Source organism: Petromyzon marinus, chromosome 25 (assembly GCF_048934315.1).
Source record: "Petromyzon marinus isolate PM22_M1 ecotype Great Lakes invasive population chromosome 25, UKy_Petmar_22M1.pri1.0, whole genome shotgun sequence".
In the NCBI taxonomy this organism is placed as follows: Eukaryota; Metazoa; Chordata; class Hyperoartia; order Petromyzontiformes; family Petromyzontidae; genus Petromyzon; species Petromyzon marinus.
This window is the reverse complement of record NC_133691.1, coordinates 5,731,414-5,749,829: the sequence shown is the minus strand read 5'-3', so window position 1 is coordinate 5,749,829 and position 18,416 is coordinate 5,731,414. Positions and strand designations below refer to the sequence as shown.

Below are 18,416 nucleotides of genomic sequence, written 5' to 3'. Positions count from 1 at the left end.
TGCTTTTTATGAAAAACAAATCTCAGATGGATGTTCTGCTTATGTTCCCCACCACCCCTCCCTTTTAACATTAGGCATATTTTATAGATTCAATCTAAGCAGCCGGCTATGGCCCCTTGCTGTAGTGGTCTGGCACAATGGCTAGCTATTAAGCATCTCTCTAACTGCTATATGCTTGTCTTTACTTGCCCGTTTTTTTAATTGGGAGGCACTTAAAACTGAAATGAAAAACGACTGTGCTCCTCCGGCAAATACTAAATTCGGAACTTGTGCTACGTTACCCAAAGCGATTGTTGCCAAGGTCTCTGTTGCTTTCCTGTCTGCATCGGCTGTGCATATGGTTTTCCTTAGAAGTCGGAGGGACATAATAATCCATGTGAAGGCTTGCAGCCAAAAACGTTACTTGAGTTAAGTCTGCGTGGTACAACTTTTCTGCAGAGTAAAAAGGAAACATATTACTTACCACCCAGGATTCTATAAACACTTCCACCTTATGCCAATGTGAAATAACAGCTCTGATCACGCACACACCCACACCATATTAATTTCCAAGACATCTGCCACTATACTCTTTGGTTCTTTCGGTAAAGTCACGTGGGTGAAAAAATATAAAATAAATTATATTTTTATTTTATATTTTTTCACCTACGTGACTTACAAAAGGGATGGAGGTGGGGGGTTGCAAAAAGTTAGGTGGGGGGGAGGAGGGGGAAATAATATGTCAATGTTGCTATGTAACTATGTATCTCTATGTAATGCTATGTAACTATGTAGCTCTATGTAATGCTATGTAACTGTGTCGCGCTATGTAATGCTATGAAACTGTGTATCTCTATGTAATGCTATGTAACTATGTATCTCTATGTAATGCTATGTAATTGTGTATCTCTATGTAATGCTATGTAACTATGTAGCTCTATGTAATGCTATGTAACTGTGTAGCTCTATGTAATGCTATGTAACTATGTAGCACTATGTAATGCTATGTAACTGTATCTCTATGTAATGCTATGTAACTGTGTAGCTCTATGTAATGCTATGTAACTGTATCTCTATGTAATGCTATGTAACTGTGTATCTCTATGTAATGCTATGTAACGATGTAGCTCTATGTAATGCTATGTAACTATGTATCTCTATGTAATGCTATGTAACTATGTAGCTCTATGTAATGCTATGTAACTATGTAGCTCTATGTAATGCTATGTAACTATGTATCTCTATGTAATGCTATGTAACTGTGTATCTCTATGTAATGCTATGTAACTGTGTATCTCTATGTAATGCTATGTAACTGTGTAGCTCTATGTAATGCTATGTAACTGTGTCGCGCTATGTAATGCTATGTAACTATGTAGCTCTATGTAATGCTATGTAACTGTGTATCTCTATGTAATGCTATGTAACTGTGTATCTCGATGTAATGCTATGTAACTGTGTATCCCTATGTAATTCTATGTAACTGTGTATCTCTATGTAATGCTATGTAACTGTGTAGCTCTATATAATGCTATGTAACTGTGTAGCTCTATGTAATTCTATGTAACTGTGTATCTCTATGTAATGCTATGGAACTATGTAGCTCTATGTAATGCTATGTAACTGTGTAGCTCTATGTAATGCTATGTAACTGTGTATCTCTATGTAATGCTATGTAACTGTGTAGCTCTATGTAATGCTATGTAACTGTGTAGCTCTATGTAATGCTATGTAACTGTGTCGCGCTATGTAATGCTATGTAACTATGTAGCTCTATGTAATGCTATGTAACTGTGTATCTCTATGTAATGCTATGTAACTGTGTATCTCGATGTAATGCTATGTAACTGTGTATCCCTATGTAATGATATGTAACTGTGTATCTCTATGTAATGCTATGTAACTGTGTAGCTCTATATAATGCTATGTAACTGTGTAGCTCTATGTAATGCTATGTAACTGTGTAGCTCTATGTAATGCTATGTAACTGTGTAGCTCTATGTAATGCTATGTAACTGTGTCGCGCTATGTAATGCTATGTAACTGTGTATCTCTATGTAATGCTATGTTACTGTGTAGCTCTATGTAATGCTATGTAACTGTGTCGCGCTATGTAATGCTATGTAACTGTGTATCTCTATGTAATGCTATGTAACTGTGTATCTCTATGTAATGCTATGTAACTGTGTATCTCTATGTGATGCTATGTAACTGTGTAGCTCTATGTAATGCTATGTAACTATGTAGCTCTATGTAATGCTATGTAACTGTGTATCTCTATGTAATGCTATGTAACTATGCAGCTCTATGTAATGCTATGTATCTGTGTATCTCTATGTAATGCTATGTAACTGTGTAGCTCTATGTAATGCTATGTAACTATGTAGCTCTATGTAATGCTATGTAACTGTGTATCTCTATGTAATGCTATGTAACTATGCAGCTCTATGTAATGCTATGTATCTGTGTATCTCTATGTAATGCTATGTAACTGTGTAGCTCTATGTAATGCTATGTAACTGTGTCGCTCTATGTAATGCTATGTAACTATGTATCTCTATGTAATGCTATGTAACTGTGTATCTCTATATAACTCTACGGCCGAGAATAGGTTTTCCCCTTTTTTCTCGCAACAAAACAGGTGTTGAAATGTTAAAACAGCCAACTGAAACCTTTTACAACGAATCATGTCTGCAATAACCACAATACTTGCGTGTCAAAATGCAAACAAAAAAAAACATACTCTGATAATAAATGCATTGTCTTTGAAACTGATTGTTTCCACACCAGAGACAGCTTTCTTTTGAGCCTCGTCTCAAAACGGTGTTAGACCCAGAGGACGCCAAAACGGCTCTCTATGTAACGCGATGTAACAGCAGCGGTAACTGCCGCCACTGCCGCGGCTCTTGGGCCGCGGTCGTTCTTGTAAGAGAGCTGCTCAGTTCAGTGAGGCCTCGCCCAGCTGCGATAACAACGTCCGAGTCCACCAGCCGCAGCCACCACCGCCACGATGCCACGATGCCACGGGCACGATTGTGAGTGCATCGCCCCGCTGCTTTTCGTTCATCGTCGTCAACGTCGACGGCGTCGTCATCGTCGTGTCAAAACTGCTCGCGGAATTTAGCGTTTTTATTGGAAGTGACATAATTGCGCTTTGTGCTCGATTGCTATTGTTTGTCATTTGGTGGACAGCGTGCACGCATTCACGACGACCGAGGAGGAGCAGTGCCGAGAGCTGTCGTGCGAGCTGATTTGATCGGCGGTAGACGCATATCGTGTACATTGCGGTGTGCTGATCGCGCAGTGTACCTGGCACATCCCTGCAAATAATCAAACATTCTTCAGGTCTTGCATTGATCCAGGCTGTAAGCCACACGATCATTTATATACCAATGCATTGTGAAAAACGAGTCTATATTTTCCGTATGTTATTTACAATGTGAGTAGGATATGTGCAGCGGATGACCGATGTCTCAAGATTATAAGTAATGCATGTCAGATATCCTGCTCTGCACGTGTATGAAGATGCTGCTTAATTCCTAATTAGCGCGACTAATCACAATCTTATGTTCACAAGTAAAAATCTGGATCCTGACACTAAAATTGGACATTCATTCGTGAGTATATAGCTCATGTTCCACCGTGATAATATTGCATACATTGAGATGTGTTACCGTCAAATTATTTAATATTGTTGCTTTTTCATCCTTCCTGAATCCTTCCAAGCTGCTTCCGTGTTAACCAAAAGTTCATCTGTATGGATACATTCATTTTTTTTATTTTGCCTTGATATCCTGCTCTTAAAAAAGCTTAAGAAGTTGATCACTTGGGCTGTGGAGATGTACGTGCTAATCGGAACTGCGGGGGGGGGGGGGGGGGGGTGGACACAACAACCTAAACACAAAAAAGCAGTTCTAAACAAGTGAGTTTTCAAACCTAGATGATTTAAAAGTGCACAGATGCAGCGTTGAAGGGGGCAACCAGTTGCGGCCTCTTTACAACGTGTCCATGTGTCGGCCTCGCTGCGTATTCTCACGTGATCTCCTTCCCAAACTTCTGCGTACGTGGTTGCTGAGTATGGGCCCAAAACGCCAAGCAGCCAGCAACAAACAGCACTCTTGAAGGCGTAACAGACGAGTTATTCATTTTGCCCGATTTTTAACAAATCATGAGAACTTGGGAAAGCAGACAATGTTAGGCAACGCCAAGGAGGACGAGGAGCGGTGTGAGGAAAGAAGCGGTAAGAGTGTTTTGACCTGCAAGCGTGGTGGTTGAACACGGTGCGACTGGGATGAGTTCACACGCTCAAGACCGGTAGACCGAGTCCTCAGCATGGGGTGGAGGAAATCAATGAGTGGAACACATGGGAAGAGCATCCACGGCACACTCGTGGCGATAGAACGGTGACAAGGAATGCGAGTAACCGAAGCGAATCTGGCACCGCCGTCTCATTAGCCGCCGAAGAGGTTGAAGAGGTTAGCGACGGGCACGCTGGCCGGCCCAGCTGGACAGCGCGGTGAGCTTCGGGGACTTTTGCCCGAGCCGATTGCTTTGTCTGCGCAGCGCGGGGCGGACTTTGACCGACGTTCGGTGCTGAGCCGTCACGGGGGCTCTCCGTGCCGGGCTGAGAGGCCATCGCTGCCGTTGCCCCGCAGCGCTCGGCTCTTGAAGGGGTGGGTGGGGGATGGTGGCGAGCGAGGATCCCCCCCCCCTACACCCCACAGGCTTGGATTGAGAGGTACAAAGCAATACGTGGAGGGAAGAGGCTTTTCTCTGCGTCTGTAGCCTGGCTTTTGGACTTCAGTGTCATGGCGCAGCCCAAATTGAATTGAACATTTTTCAGTCACAATAATATTGCATTAAATTCACCGTCGTGGGGTTCGCCTGTTTCGCATTTTAACCGTCGCCGGGATCCGTGGTGCTTAGGCATACACACTTCATTATTAATACAAGACATTTTGCTGATGTGATACTCGTGAAATATTTTCGTTTCAAGCAAATTGCATATTACAGTGGCGGAAATCTTTGGCACTCTCTTCGCGGGCACGGATGTGTAGATGTGCGCGGCCAACATCTTTTGCCGTGGCCTCTGCCGTGCTCTCACCCAGGGTGTGCTCTCATTCGTGTTTGTGGACCAGAAAGGGGCCTTGGTGCAAACTGTCACTGTTGACTGTGCTCACTTTGGCTTTTGAATAAACGATGTTCATGTTTTTTCTCAGAACGGCAAACCTGTTAATGAACTCTCAGCTCTGCATTTGTTGTATGCTCATATTTTTTTTTCTCCCACTCTGCCCAGCAATTGACAAGTTTGCAGGTATACATATCACACGTGTTAAGGAAATCATGTTTCTCGCTTAACTCTTGCCACATGTTACGTGCGCTGTAAGCGTTCGCGTTTAGTGCGTGTTTTTTTTAAAAGCACACAACAACCAAGCCGAAATTCGTGGTGCCAGTTGTGTTAAATAGCCACCTCATGATTCACTCCCCCCCCCCCCCCACACAATTTGAAGAATTGTTATGAATCAAGGTTGTGAAATAATCCAAGAATGAATCCTTTGGTGTCTCGTTTATATTGTCTGTCTCATAAGTTCCGTGCGGACTTGTTTCGTCTCGTGCCATTAGCCCAAGTGTCACACTTGCATATGATTGCATAAATAGTAAGTAGCCGATTCGCTACACGTGCGTATCGGAAGCATGATTACGTGATTTTAATTGACGAATGATGACATGCCTAATATTGCCGTGTGCACGTGTCACAGTGTCACTGTTGGCGGTCAACAGAAGATTCCGGGTCAATTGTTGAAGCAAGTCCTGAGGATTTATTTGCTTATGATCTTTACAGTGGCCCTGTGCGTCAGGAAGATTCACTGACAAAAAAAAACAACAACAACAACATGGACCCGTTCGTTGCGTTCACGCGACATGTTGAAAACCGCGTGTGCTTTGTAGCGACCGGGGGTGGCTGCCTCCTTGCTGGCCTTTTGTCCCTCTTCGTTCCACGACGGTGCGAAGGGTAATGGGCGAATATTTTCATGGCATCTCCAAGCCAGAGCCGCGGAATGCAACACTCCCACACGAGGAGCGTGTTAGGGGAGAAATCGACCCTTCTTCGTGCGGTTGTCCATTGCCAATCGTGCGGCACGCTCAGTCGAGCAGAGACAGGGCAGAGTCGACGGGAGAATGGAGGAAATCCAATGCCTTTAAACGAGGGTTGCGTTTATATATGCGCGTGTTTATCAAATGAGCATTGAGGCGGTGCTTATCTCCTGCTTACAGCCCGGAGCCAGTGGTGAAAATTCCACATTCCTATCGTGGGGGTGAGTCTATCCGTAAGCCAACTGTTGGATTCCCCACAAAGTTTTATTTTACCCCCTGGAGTCAACCCCCAAGCAGCATTTGAACTTGTGACCTTCTGACTTTGGGCAACTTGCAGGACAGCTGAGCCACTTGGCCGGTTGTTGTTGCTGTTATCATCACAGTTAGCTGTTGCCTGTGCGCTCACCATTCTTTATGAGCTATAGGGGTTGCGGCACTGGCCAAGCTGATGCAGGGCAAATGTCACGGGTACGGCGAAACTATGATTTTATTATTATCGATGTCACGTAGCGATTCGTAAGTATGCCTTCGTAAAGGGTTGTGTGTTTTTAGGCTCGCATGAATGTGAATGGTATAGTATATTGCGTCATGTGTGCACTTATCAAATAACGATTTAAAAAAATAATAAAAGCACACGTTTGTCGTCTCGTCTGCGTGAGTGCTTGCGTGCCTGGTCATGCACAGCTCGTGAGAGTTCCACAGCTCCTGATTGTCTTCACCTTGGCGGAGTGGTCAATCTCGTATATTCTCTTCGGACCAGATGTTTTTGTTCTCTTATTTCAAGTGACGTTTCTGATTGGTGTTTTCCCCGCAGTCTGAAGGACTCCCTTTCTAGCGGAGGGTGAAGACCAAAAGTGCAAAGATGTTGGCTTTTTTTTACTCTAATACGTTTGTGTGTATTGCAGTGTTTTCATCTCTCCTCATGGTTCTATTCCATTTTCAAGTCAAGCCCATACAATCAGTGTGTGTGTGTGATTTTGTACACAGGACAAATGCTTTGAGATCCCAGCAGAATATAACAAAATATGCTGTTCAATTGCTTATTGTTACTTTTGCAGAGGTAAAAACTAACTTTTGTGCATTTATCCATTGTTACTTTAAAAGGACATCATGATCCATAGATTTTAATATATATCGCCTCAGCTCTTAACTTGATGTTATTTTTTTTAAACATACGCGTGTACAGTTATTTCAGGACAAATTCAGGAATGGATCTTTGCCGTCAGAACGCGCCTGCATTGAATATATCCGTGTGTAACTGGCCTTGACATGCTCAAGCACAATTTCATATCCCTTCCCCGTTTCTTTCTCGCTCTTTCTCTCGTGTGCCTTTTGCTTGGTGGTGCAGAATCGCATGCATGAATCCCTCATGCTCTTTGATTCGATCTGCAACAACAAGTTCTTCATAGATACCTCCATCATCCTCTTTCTTAACAAGAAGGACCTCTTTGCAGAGAAAATAAAGAAGTCGGCCCTCGTTATCTGTTTCCCAGAATACACAGGTACGGGCAACATCGTTTGCCGATTATTAATTCACACCTTTTCTTAAGGGGGACTTGTTGATGTGTTTTTATTGGCTACTATGGTCAAATGTACAAGCAAGGGTGGTTAGTTTTAATTCGACTCTGAGAGCAAGAAATATCTCGCTATGCGCTTGGTTACTGCCCTTAACTACTGTAGGGTTAAGTGTCATTTATGTCTGACATTGTATAACCTTTCTCCTCAAAGAATGTTGGCATAAATTAGCGTAAAAAATCCTTTAAACAATTGTTATTCGCAAAAAAGTGAAATGTTCTACGATTATTTATTTTGCTCAGCATGTGCACATTTTCAGTCTATAACAAATGAACACGACAAAATGTGTACGTGCAGGCTTTTGTTAACATTTTACCAACAGTATATGTTTACTGGATATTGAATACGGCACGAGCGCAATATAAAAAGGCCACTATCATTTTTAGAAGAAAAAAATCCCTTCATATCTTTTCCTAAACTCAACGTCGGCATGAGTAAGAAATGTGCAGGGCTGCAAGTTTATTTTAACAATCTGGGGCTTTTGCGTTCTTACCCGGTTAAACAAATTCAATTTTCTTATATTAGGGGGGGGGGGGGGGTAGGAAGGGAAGTCTATTTATTTGTCTTCGTTGTCCATTAACAGGTCCAAACACGTTCGAGGATGCAGCTGCCTACATCCAGGCCCAGTACGAGAGCAAGAACCGCTCGCCCAACAAGGAGATCTACTGCCACATGACGTGCGCCACTGACACCAACAACATCCAGGTCGTCTTTGACGCCGTCACTGACATCATCATCGCAAACAACCTGCGTGGCTGTGGCCTGTACTAGGCTCTCGCGCCCCCCCCCCCCCCCCCCATGTACCGCCCCTTCGTTTTGGTAGAATTAATCAGGGAGCCAGAGCCGATCTCGTCGTATTCGCCAGAGTCCCGACAGTTGTATTGCTAAATCATTTGCTACACTGTGGACTTACCTAATGAAGGCCAATTTTTTAAAATTGTAGTTTTATTTTTAAGTTACTCAGATCTGTGAATGGAAGTTGTAGCTTGTTTTATTTGAATCCACTGACACCGCTCTATCTCTCAAAAAAAATACTGTGAAATTGTGGAAGTAAACTGTAGTTATTTAAAAAAACGTCATATCTCCTTGGCAGTAAACTCCTTTAGGATGTTGCAGCACCCAATCAAAAGTTACACTTGTTCGGATGACGGTTTATAATGAAGCTATTATCCAATACGATTTTAAAACTTCTTAATGCCATTTTAAATCTTGCAATGTTTTACCACTTGAGTTCCAGTTTCATTTTCCCGCGCCAAATAAAATCGGTAAAATAACTCAAACTGAAAACAACTTCTTTTCCAAAGTCACGCTTCAAAACATGCTGAGATTTCCAAAAAAAGCCTCAACTATTTCAACAAACAAAATTGTCGGTTGGTTTCCAAAAATCTAGGTTGTTGGGCTCATTCATTTCGTTGCGTTTTTGCAAATGAGGCATTTAACAAAAAATAATAATAAGCACGCATTTCTGATATTCCTAGCAATTTTTAAGAAAAAAATGTATTCCGGTAATGCTGCCAAAGGTTGACTAATGCGTGTAAGTCGCCGCTCCTGTAGTTGACACACTGGCTGGGTTTGCATGTGGCGTATATAACAGCAGTGCTCAAAACCCACCCCGTTGCTTTTGTTGCTTCACGCTTTGGCACAGAGGGGTGGCCCCTTTTGGCAGCGACATCTAAAGTTGGCGAGATAAAATATATATAAAATAACCCCTCTCTCATTAACTCTTAAATGAGCACTTTCCTAGAGCGTGCGTCATCGGTCACATCAATTTGCTTTCGTGAGTTCTTCTTTCTTGATCGGCGCTACCAAAGGGTAGCTGGATAATTTGGCTATAAACTGGCTCACAGAAGGCTCCTCCAAGCCAGATGGGTGTTGACAAGTGCGCATAATTTTTTGAGTGTTCATGTCCGAGAATTCTGGTTTCATCCCACATTCAAATCATCCAGTTAGGAATCATTAAACAACAAATGGTCTCTATACTCACACAAGGTGCTGCCGGATAAATAGAAACATCATTGCCAGATCACATTAGCAGGGGCGGAGCCACAGGGGGGGCTGGGGGGGGGGCTTAGCCCCCCCCCTGAAATTTTGGGAAATTCGGTAATCTGGATAACCGGATATCTGGCTGCTGCAAAATGCTGCAGGCTGCCACCTCGTGCTGCCCTGCAGGCTGCTTGAGCGGCAGCCTTTCGAACTTATCGAACTTATTAGCCACTTCAGCGGCTCCGACCTATTGATAAACTCCGCGTTCAAATCTAAATAAAATTTGTTTTATACATTTGTGGCGCCCATTGGAAAACATACACTGGATATCTCAGAATATTTAAATCAACCCCCCCAAAGTCAAAATCCTGGCTCTGCCCCTGCACATCAGTGAATACAACTTCATTAATCATTAATCTTGGATAAAATGCAGAATAAATCTTCTTCGCCGTCACTCTGTTACCCATGACTTTTATTATTTGCGGCTGTGGGGCCTCTGAAAACTCTCCTTATCGGTGGCCCTATTCTTGCTATTATCTGCGAGTATCCATGATTTTTTTCCCGCAGGTAAGTACAGTAGATGCGCAGATAACAGGGATCTGGTAACATTGGTCAACCACATTAACGCAGATGGGAGGTCTCCTGTAACCTAACAGTCCTTGCATCCCACGTGTCCTCTATAGCCCAGGATTGCTTGAGCTCCATTTTTGTAAATTCTGGTGTTCATATTTTTTCACAAACACATGGGTCTTGAGATAAAAGTGATCCAGATGAAGGCACTTCCGATGCCGACGTGATTGACAGCTGCTGTACTCTCTGCTGTGCCTCTATTCTGCACGGATCAATGTTAAGAGACTGACAGCATAGCACAGACCGTGTGTAGTAATGCTAAGGTTTTCACGAAAGTGAGGCAGCCAGGATCGTTGCGGTAGTCTGCAACTCACCGGCCACCATAGAACCATGTTTTGGCCACAAGCCTATCAGAATGTAAATAAAACCTCTGTGGGCTCGCAGAGGATTTTGTCTGCAGTTTGAGGCGCAATGTTAATAGAAGAATAAACGAACCACGTGAATAAAAACATCCAACTAATAACCACTGCATGACATATAGTTACATACCAACGGCGAGTTACATCGCCACTGCTTAAACCTACCTTGCCGTTTCATTCACAGCGAGGAATAAAGAGCCCATTGATTGGATTTTTACTTAAAATAAAACGTACCAGATGAGCTTAGCCAAACCTAACACCATCCTGCCGCAAGAGAGACGCAGGGCGTAAATGCGATGCTGAACGCAGAACTCGCCACCATTCATTCCTGCGGCACTGCGAAAGGTCACAGACAATGGGGCTCTACCCCCCCCCCACGCTGTGGTCAGGAGACGCGATGATTAATCACTGCAATCAATTAATCACTGCCCCCTCCCCACCCCCACCCGGTGCTCGTCATTTGCCCTCCAAACTACGAATCGATTTTTAATTCAACGAGTGCTCTAATTTGATTGGGGATGAATACCAGGCTTGCTCACAATATCAGGCGCCAGTTGTCCCGTTCTGCTCAAGAGGGAGCGGTGGATATGGAAGGCGACTTCCAAGCGCTCTCTCTCTCTCCCCTTCCCTCTCATCCCCTGCGTGGCTTCAAGCGACATCGTCAGAGCCTGCGCGCAAAACACGAAACGTCTCCTCGGACGCGGATCGAATAATCCTCGGGATGACCGGGCACGCAGTTAGCAGTGCTCCACAGATGTGGAGCTTTAATGAGTCACGTCAAATATTAAGCTTCATTGTTTCCTTACACTAGGGCTATGCTGACTGTACGGTAGCCAGTATCGGATGCATGCTGCGCCTTGTCAACCCACGGCTCCCCCCCTCTGCAGATCGATACATACAACTCGTTTTTATTAATGTCATGCATGGAACCTAATTGTTCATAAATCCGATGTGTTGTTTATAAATCACATGCTATACTTTGAAGATACACACGTGCGACCCTTTTTTGTCCATCCACTGTCGTGCGGGGTCTCCCCCCACGCCCCCGTGGCTGGTGGGGGTCTCCCCCCACGCCCCCGTGGCTGGTGGGGGTCTCCCCCCACGCCCCCGTGGCTGGTGGGGGGCTCCCCCCACGCCCCCGTGGCTGGTGGGGGTCTCCCCCACGCCCCCGTGGCTGATGGGGGTCTCCCCCACGCCCCCGTGGCTGGTGGGGGTCTCCCCCCACGCCCCCGTGGCTGGTGGGGGTCTCCCCCCACGCCCCCGTGGCTGGTGGGGGTCTCCCCCCACGCCCCCGTGGCTAATGGGGGGTCTCCCCCACGCTCCCGTGGCTGGTGGGGGTCTCCCCCCACGCCCCCGTGGCTGGTGGGGGTCTCCCCCCACGCCCCCGTGGCTGGTGGGGGTCTCCCCCACGCCCCCGTGGCTGGTGGGGGGCTCCCCCCACGCCCCCGTGGCTGGTGGGAGTCTCCCCCACGCTCCCGTGGCTGGTGGGGGTCTCCCCCACGCCCCCGTGGCTGATGGGGGTCTCCCCCCACGTCCCCGTGGCTGATGGGGGTCTCCCCCACGCCCCCGTGGCTGGTGGGGGGCTCCCCCCACGCCCCCGTGGCTGATGGGGGTCTCCCCCACGCCCCCGTGGCTGGTGGGGGTCTCCCCCACGCCCCCGTGGCTGGTGGGGGTCGCTCCACCGAACTTCGACCACGCTCGGACACCGCGGGTTGGTGAAGGCGGAGGGAGCGTAGTGGTGGCAGCGAATGAATACGGTACAACGATGAATCTTGACTTGAAGCTTTCGCGACTGCAGGAATTCATATCCTTGGGTCTTTCGGTAAAGTCACGTCGATAGGTTCAAAGAAAATAACAGAAAATGATGATAATAATAATAATAAACGACGACGTTTCGATCGCAACACAAGCGGGTCGTCTTCCTTGTTCCTGGAGACGACCGCCGCTTGTGTTGCGATCAAAACGTCGTCGTTTTTTGTTATTTTCTTTGAATCTATCTCGGTGACTTTTCCGAAAGACCCAAGAATACGACAATGGATTTTGCCACACGGCCGTCCGCTGCCCTCAGTGTATCCCCCACAGACTATGACGCCTGTTGTGATGCTCACCCATCCCAGCGCTATCCAGACTCTTGCGAGGCTTAGTTTCCAAGAACTGACAAGCTAAGTTGCGTTCCAGGTATATAGTCACAGCTATTAAAATATAATTACTGTGTTTGTTACTTCAAATAAATTGGTTATTACGGGATGTACACATCAGTACTTTTGATGCATCAATGTAATGTGAATTAGACATCTGAAACATACAAAACATATGGAGTTTATACCAATTCATATTAAGTAATTAAAAATATATTTCGACAAATTCCATTTAATTTCACCAATGTTTCAATGCGGTATAACAACCTATTTTACTCTTCGTAATACAGCCGAGCACCGTGTGACGGGAATTCAATAGCGGTAATCAAATAAATAAAGGTCCTTGCTATCGGAAAGTGGAATTTCCACCACAGGGACACACTGACTTTTAAAATATAGTGAAACATATATTAACATAATTAAAACAGTCAGCTGCAAGATATCTAAAAAAAAAATCCACAATCATAAGAGAAAAGATAAGAGTAAGCTAACGTATAACTCGTTCGTACAAGGGCACGTTTGTGAATGTAGACAAGCGTAAGCACATTGACCCTCTGCGTTGTCGTAGTGGAAGGTATCGTGAGTGACCACGGGGACTTGTGGCCACATCAACACGTCCCCTCTTTTCATGGGCTCCTGGGGGACCACAAGTAACATTTTGGCGCGTTAGTCTCCTCCACCCGCAAATACTCCACACAGTGGCAATGAACACCTGACCAAGGCAGACAGGGGGCTTGTCATATGAACAATACAGATATAATAAAAAAATGTAAATGCTAGCGATAGTAAATCAAACGAAACAAGAAAATACAACAGACTATGAAATAAATAAAAACTGTGAATGGCAAAGAGGGATAAAAGGAAGATAAACATTTTGATTTAAAGCTTTCGTGACTGCAGGGATTCATATTCTTGGTACTTTCGGTAAAGTCACGTGACTTTACCGAAAGAACCAAGAATAGGAAGATAAATCGTTATTTTTTTTAAATGCTTAGACTACTAGTCCCGTTTTAAAACTGTGCGCTAAGTATGAGCATGACGTACTGTACATTATACGTGGAAAACGACGTTCACTCGAAAATGGTCAAAGTATCTCAAGCACGGTGATCTTGTGAGCATATGCGCTCGGAAGTGTTTTCTGAATGGGAATATGTAAACGAAGACAAAAAAAAATACAGACGTAATAATCGGCACGCAAATTATGAATTACCCCGTCACCCAACTATTGTATGTGTATAGCAGTTTTCGGCTCAACAGCGGTTTTACAAAACCGGACAAAGAGAGATCGGGGAGCGATGTCGTCGGATCTGTCAGTCCGACAATGCGTTTTTTGAGGACGCTCTTATTATTTGCCACTGCTGGCATTTTAGATTTGGTATAACCCAGGCAGTAGTCAAGTGCATGACTATTGGTAATCTTACGGACGTACCGTAGCTTGTTTGTGGAGGGTGTGAAGAGTTATTTAAACACGATTCATTTTTATTCGTAGACGAGACAGGTGCTTTATTGTATTTAAACGACGTTTTTGTATAAAGTCCTGCGCTGCGGTGTTGCTGCTGCAGTCTTGACTATCATTTTAAACTTGGCTCAGCTGGCAGCAGCTTTAGCAAAGCTGCCAAACCGCATGGGAAAAATATAACCACTTTGCTGCATATTGTTTGATTCATTGGCCGATGGTGTTTTCGTTTAATTTTTCCTTCGCTGAGAATTTTACATCGTTTTGGATCGTTCACTATAGGATTGTACGTAATATTCTCTAGTGGAGTGACCGTAGGAGCGACAGCTTAATGCATAGGAGCAGAACATTTGTGCGATTCGGCTCACGTTTTACTTCGGCTTTGAGAGCGTTGGCAAAGTTGAGCAATGCGGTGAATTAGCAGACGTTAATTTCCGGATGGTGTCAAATAATTAAGACTTGATTTAAAAAAAAAAACTGGCACCAGATTCAAGCTGTCTAAGATGAAGACATTTGCCATTAAACCCACTTCAAATGACCGAAAATGAAACAAGAAGCCATAATCCCCGACTGCCATGCATCGTTTATGGGAAAGGCGCAGTAACAGCCAAGGGGAGGTTTCTAAATGTTTCAGTTGACCACGTGGTTTGCAATGAATCACTGGGGTGGATAAGTGTATCAAAATAATTTCCACGCATTCTCTCAGATCGTCGATGAGTTAATGGCTGCTCGGTTAATTCTAATCTGTTTGTTTTCGGAAAAGTCTATACTGGTAAAAAAGACATGGACAAGTTTTATCTGTAGCGCTGTGTGTGTGTGCATATGCGACGTTTAATTACTGAGACAGTTACGACAATCCACTTATTTTTCACTGTTCCAAAAAAACAGACAATACCAATTTAAATGAGAACCAAAAATAAACTCAAAACATGAACAAAAGGCAAGTACTAAAACGACAACACACACATTCGTGTATTATTATTATTATTAAAGACAGACTTATTAGGATCATGGTTTTTACTTGACTCAAACGTAGTTTAAGAATTATTCATTTTATTTATTGCCACAGGCTGCCGTTTGTTCATCACATTTGTCAGTGACATTTCATTTGCCAAGCGGAACAGCAATGAGGAGGTGGGTCTTTCATTCTGCAGAATAAGTTGAAGCCATCACGACACACCGAGGAAATCGAACACAATGTCGAGAGTATCGACATGATTTCATCTGCTTTTGGCGAAAGTAATGCACTTCTATATTTCCATTTGTACAACAGCGATGATGATGATTGAGGCTCTCAAGTTAAGAGTGTTCCATTCACGTGAGATGAATTAAGCACTTTTTAACTCAGCCCTTACAGAGGAAGTTCCTCGATTTGAATCTTGGAAAAATATTTTTTTTCCCACAAAGTCCTCGTCTTCTGCTGACAAAACAACTTACATTTCAAACAAATGCTGTGCAAGCGAGCATTTTTGGAAAATGGGCGCTTTCTTAAAACCCCTATATTTATATTTCAAGTGTTCCTTATCCTTCAGGAGTAAAGAATACCCCCCCCCCCCAAGCCACGACAAGCATGTCTCTCTCCATCCCAGACATTGCTCCGATGTGGGACATTACAACAAACAAATCCCCAAGCTACATGTCGTAAACACACAAGCTACATGTCGTAAACACACTTTGCTATTCTCGAATGCCATATTATGACGTTGGCGGCCTGAAGAGGTGTTTTGGTTTTCTTTCTAAGGTGTAATAATGATATATATGAGGGGCGGTCAAAATGAGTTTGAGATGGGGATCGAAAAAATACAAGTTTCACCTATTTAACACGGAGGCTTATTTTGAAGCCCTATATTTATGTATTCACAAGATAATGGAACTATGTGCATAGATGTTAGGGTTAAGTACACTGAACCACATAATGAGCCTTGTGTGCACTTCTCAAAGTCCATTCTCAAAGCCCTTTTCCCGCTACTCATATAAAGCATATACGTTTGTGTGTTCGTTTAAACTTAGACAAATGCATTTTACTGTACCAGTGTTTGGGGGGGGGGAATTTTGTGTTGACGGATTTATTTATAATTTATTTGCATTACGCATACGCTATCGGAAGCCTGAGGTATATTTTTTTTCCTTTTCCTTATTCACTGTGTTTATTGCATCGGGATCTTAACATGTGGTGTTACGTGGACTTGTGTGAATTTATCAAAAAATATTATAAAAAAAACATGAAAAATTTAAAACACACACACATATATAAACAGTATACGTTGCTCATTTTATAATCTGGAACAGCACAAATGAACAAAATCCTGAGCGCTCAAGTTTCACCCCTAGACAAAGGATGCCACGCCAGAAAATGTAGCACGCTTTTTCTTATTTGAAGCATTTCATTACTTGAGCCAAGTACAGTTTGTTTTACCATTGCTCTATCACAGACACGCAACGCTTTTTCAATTTAAATATATATTCAAATATTAACATTCATGATGATGATGATACAATTGAAAAAGAATTGTTGCAGTGTACTGCACTAAAAGCACTATAGACCACTATAGGCGGCACCATTTCTTGATTGTTCTAGTGTGGTGTGCTGTATATTCCCGTCAATAATATATAAGTGGTCTTCATTACGTTGAGGGGGTAGGTTGCTGGGACACTGTCGGAAGCACTCAGCCCTTCTTCATGTAGCCGCTAGCGTATTGTTGGAAAATTTGGCAGGCAGACTTCATGTTAATTTTAGGAGTAAAGGGGAGGAGGAGGGGGGGGGGGAACTCATCCCGACCTATCTGTGTAGACTTGTGTTTACAGAAATCTTTAGCAAGCTCTAGTTATCAATCAACTACTGGTCACGTATGGTTGTTCGTTCATTTGTACTTTTTTTTTTTAACCGCGAGTTTTATTTGTAAAGATACGAATAAGAAGACGATGAAGAAGAAGAAGAAGAAAAAATAGGCTTGGTATATAATTGTTACCTTTGTTGAACTCTTACTAATCACAGATTGCTCTCTCTCTCTCTTTATCACTGTATTTCCGTACGTGTGTGCGACTATTGTTTATGGAAGAGATGTGACATGAGTGTGTGTACTGTCCTGTACAGGATGTTCACATTAAGAGACACTGCTTTCGTCAATAAAGCAAAAATTTGCTTGCAAAACCTTGGGTTGTGTGCACTGTGGCTGGTGGGGCTGCAGACAAAAAAATAATTATTGAGAAATCCAAGAACTCTGCAGGGGGGAAATGCATCTCAACTGATCACTTGGTTATTTACGGCGATTGTTACAGATGAAGACTTAACTTGGAAATTCTGAATCCTGGAATATGGTGGTCACACAGTGGTGTCTGAAAACAGGAGTGAAATGACTGAAAAGACAATTTCATCCGATATAAAACCATCATGTCTCGTTGACACGGGAAACCTCGTCTTATAAGGGTATTCCTGTTTGGGGCATTCATTGTTGGCGAATTCTACCGAAGACTCGGAGACAAGGCACCGTAACGGAAGTGGGGTTCAGGGTTAGGGACGTATTTTCCGGGTCCAGGAAATGGACAGAGACCCAGCTGAAATGTATCCCTGCATTCACCGTGTATACTGTGCACTAAAGTCCATGAATAACATAAAGATCACTGTAAATGTGAAAAGTCAGGACTCTTACACCGTCCTTCACTAACATTGGGGGAAGACCTGTTATTCAAAAAAGTTTTCATTTCATATTTCAACATTTTCTTTTAGTGACCGATTATTATTTCATTTGGTAAACGTGCACGTTGCCACTCCGTGCATGACTCGGTATGTTTTGAGACATCAGGTGATCACGTTCCACAATCAAATATGCATTCGGTAGTTGAGCACATCTTTTTGAATTTCTTGGGAGTTTCCCACCAGCTAATGTCGGCAGAGCACTGCTACACTGTGAGCAGAGTGGCGTGCTGACCAGTAGAGCCACCACCGCTTCAATTTTAGACTTCGTATCACAGGCAGCGTTTGTGTGAAATTGGCCAACTTCCAGGCCTCATTCACCCATCTTTGTTTAAGCAGTTGAAGAATGTGCCCCCTCGCTCTCTCCCCCTGTCACCTCCAAATTTTTTTAAATATAATTACTGTATATAAACTCTTTTTTCAATATAATAATTCAAATGCAAGCATATAATTTTTTTGTCTCCAAGAAACCATCCAACTCAATTAACCTCAATGGCGTTCATAAA

The 18,416-nt window shown here is 43.6% G+C and overlaps 1 protein-coding gene across 1 annotated transcript in view; it reads left to right on the top strand.

Moving 5' to 3' along the window:
• The window catches only part of GNAO1 (G protein subunit alpha o1), a 154,601-nt gene extending 137,234 nt beyond the window's left edge, over positions 1 to 17,367 (top strand). Inside the window, exons 7-8 of the mRNA XM_032960603.2 lie at positions 7,424 to 7,577; positions 8,234 to 17,367. Coding sequence (XP_032816494.1) covers positions 7,424 to 7,577; positions 8,234 to 8,421 — 342 coding nt within the window. The 3' untranslated portion in view covers positions 8,422 to 17,367. The remainder of the gene's footprint in view (positions 1 to 7,423; positions 7,578 to 8,233) is intronic.
• Positions 17,368 to 18,416: the final 1,049 nt, after the last annotated feature.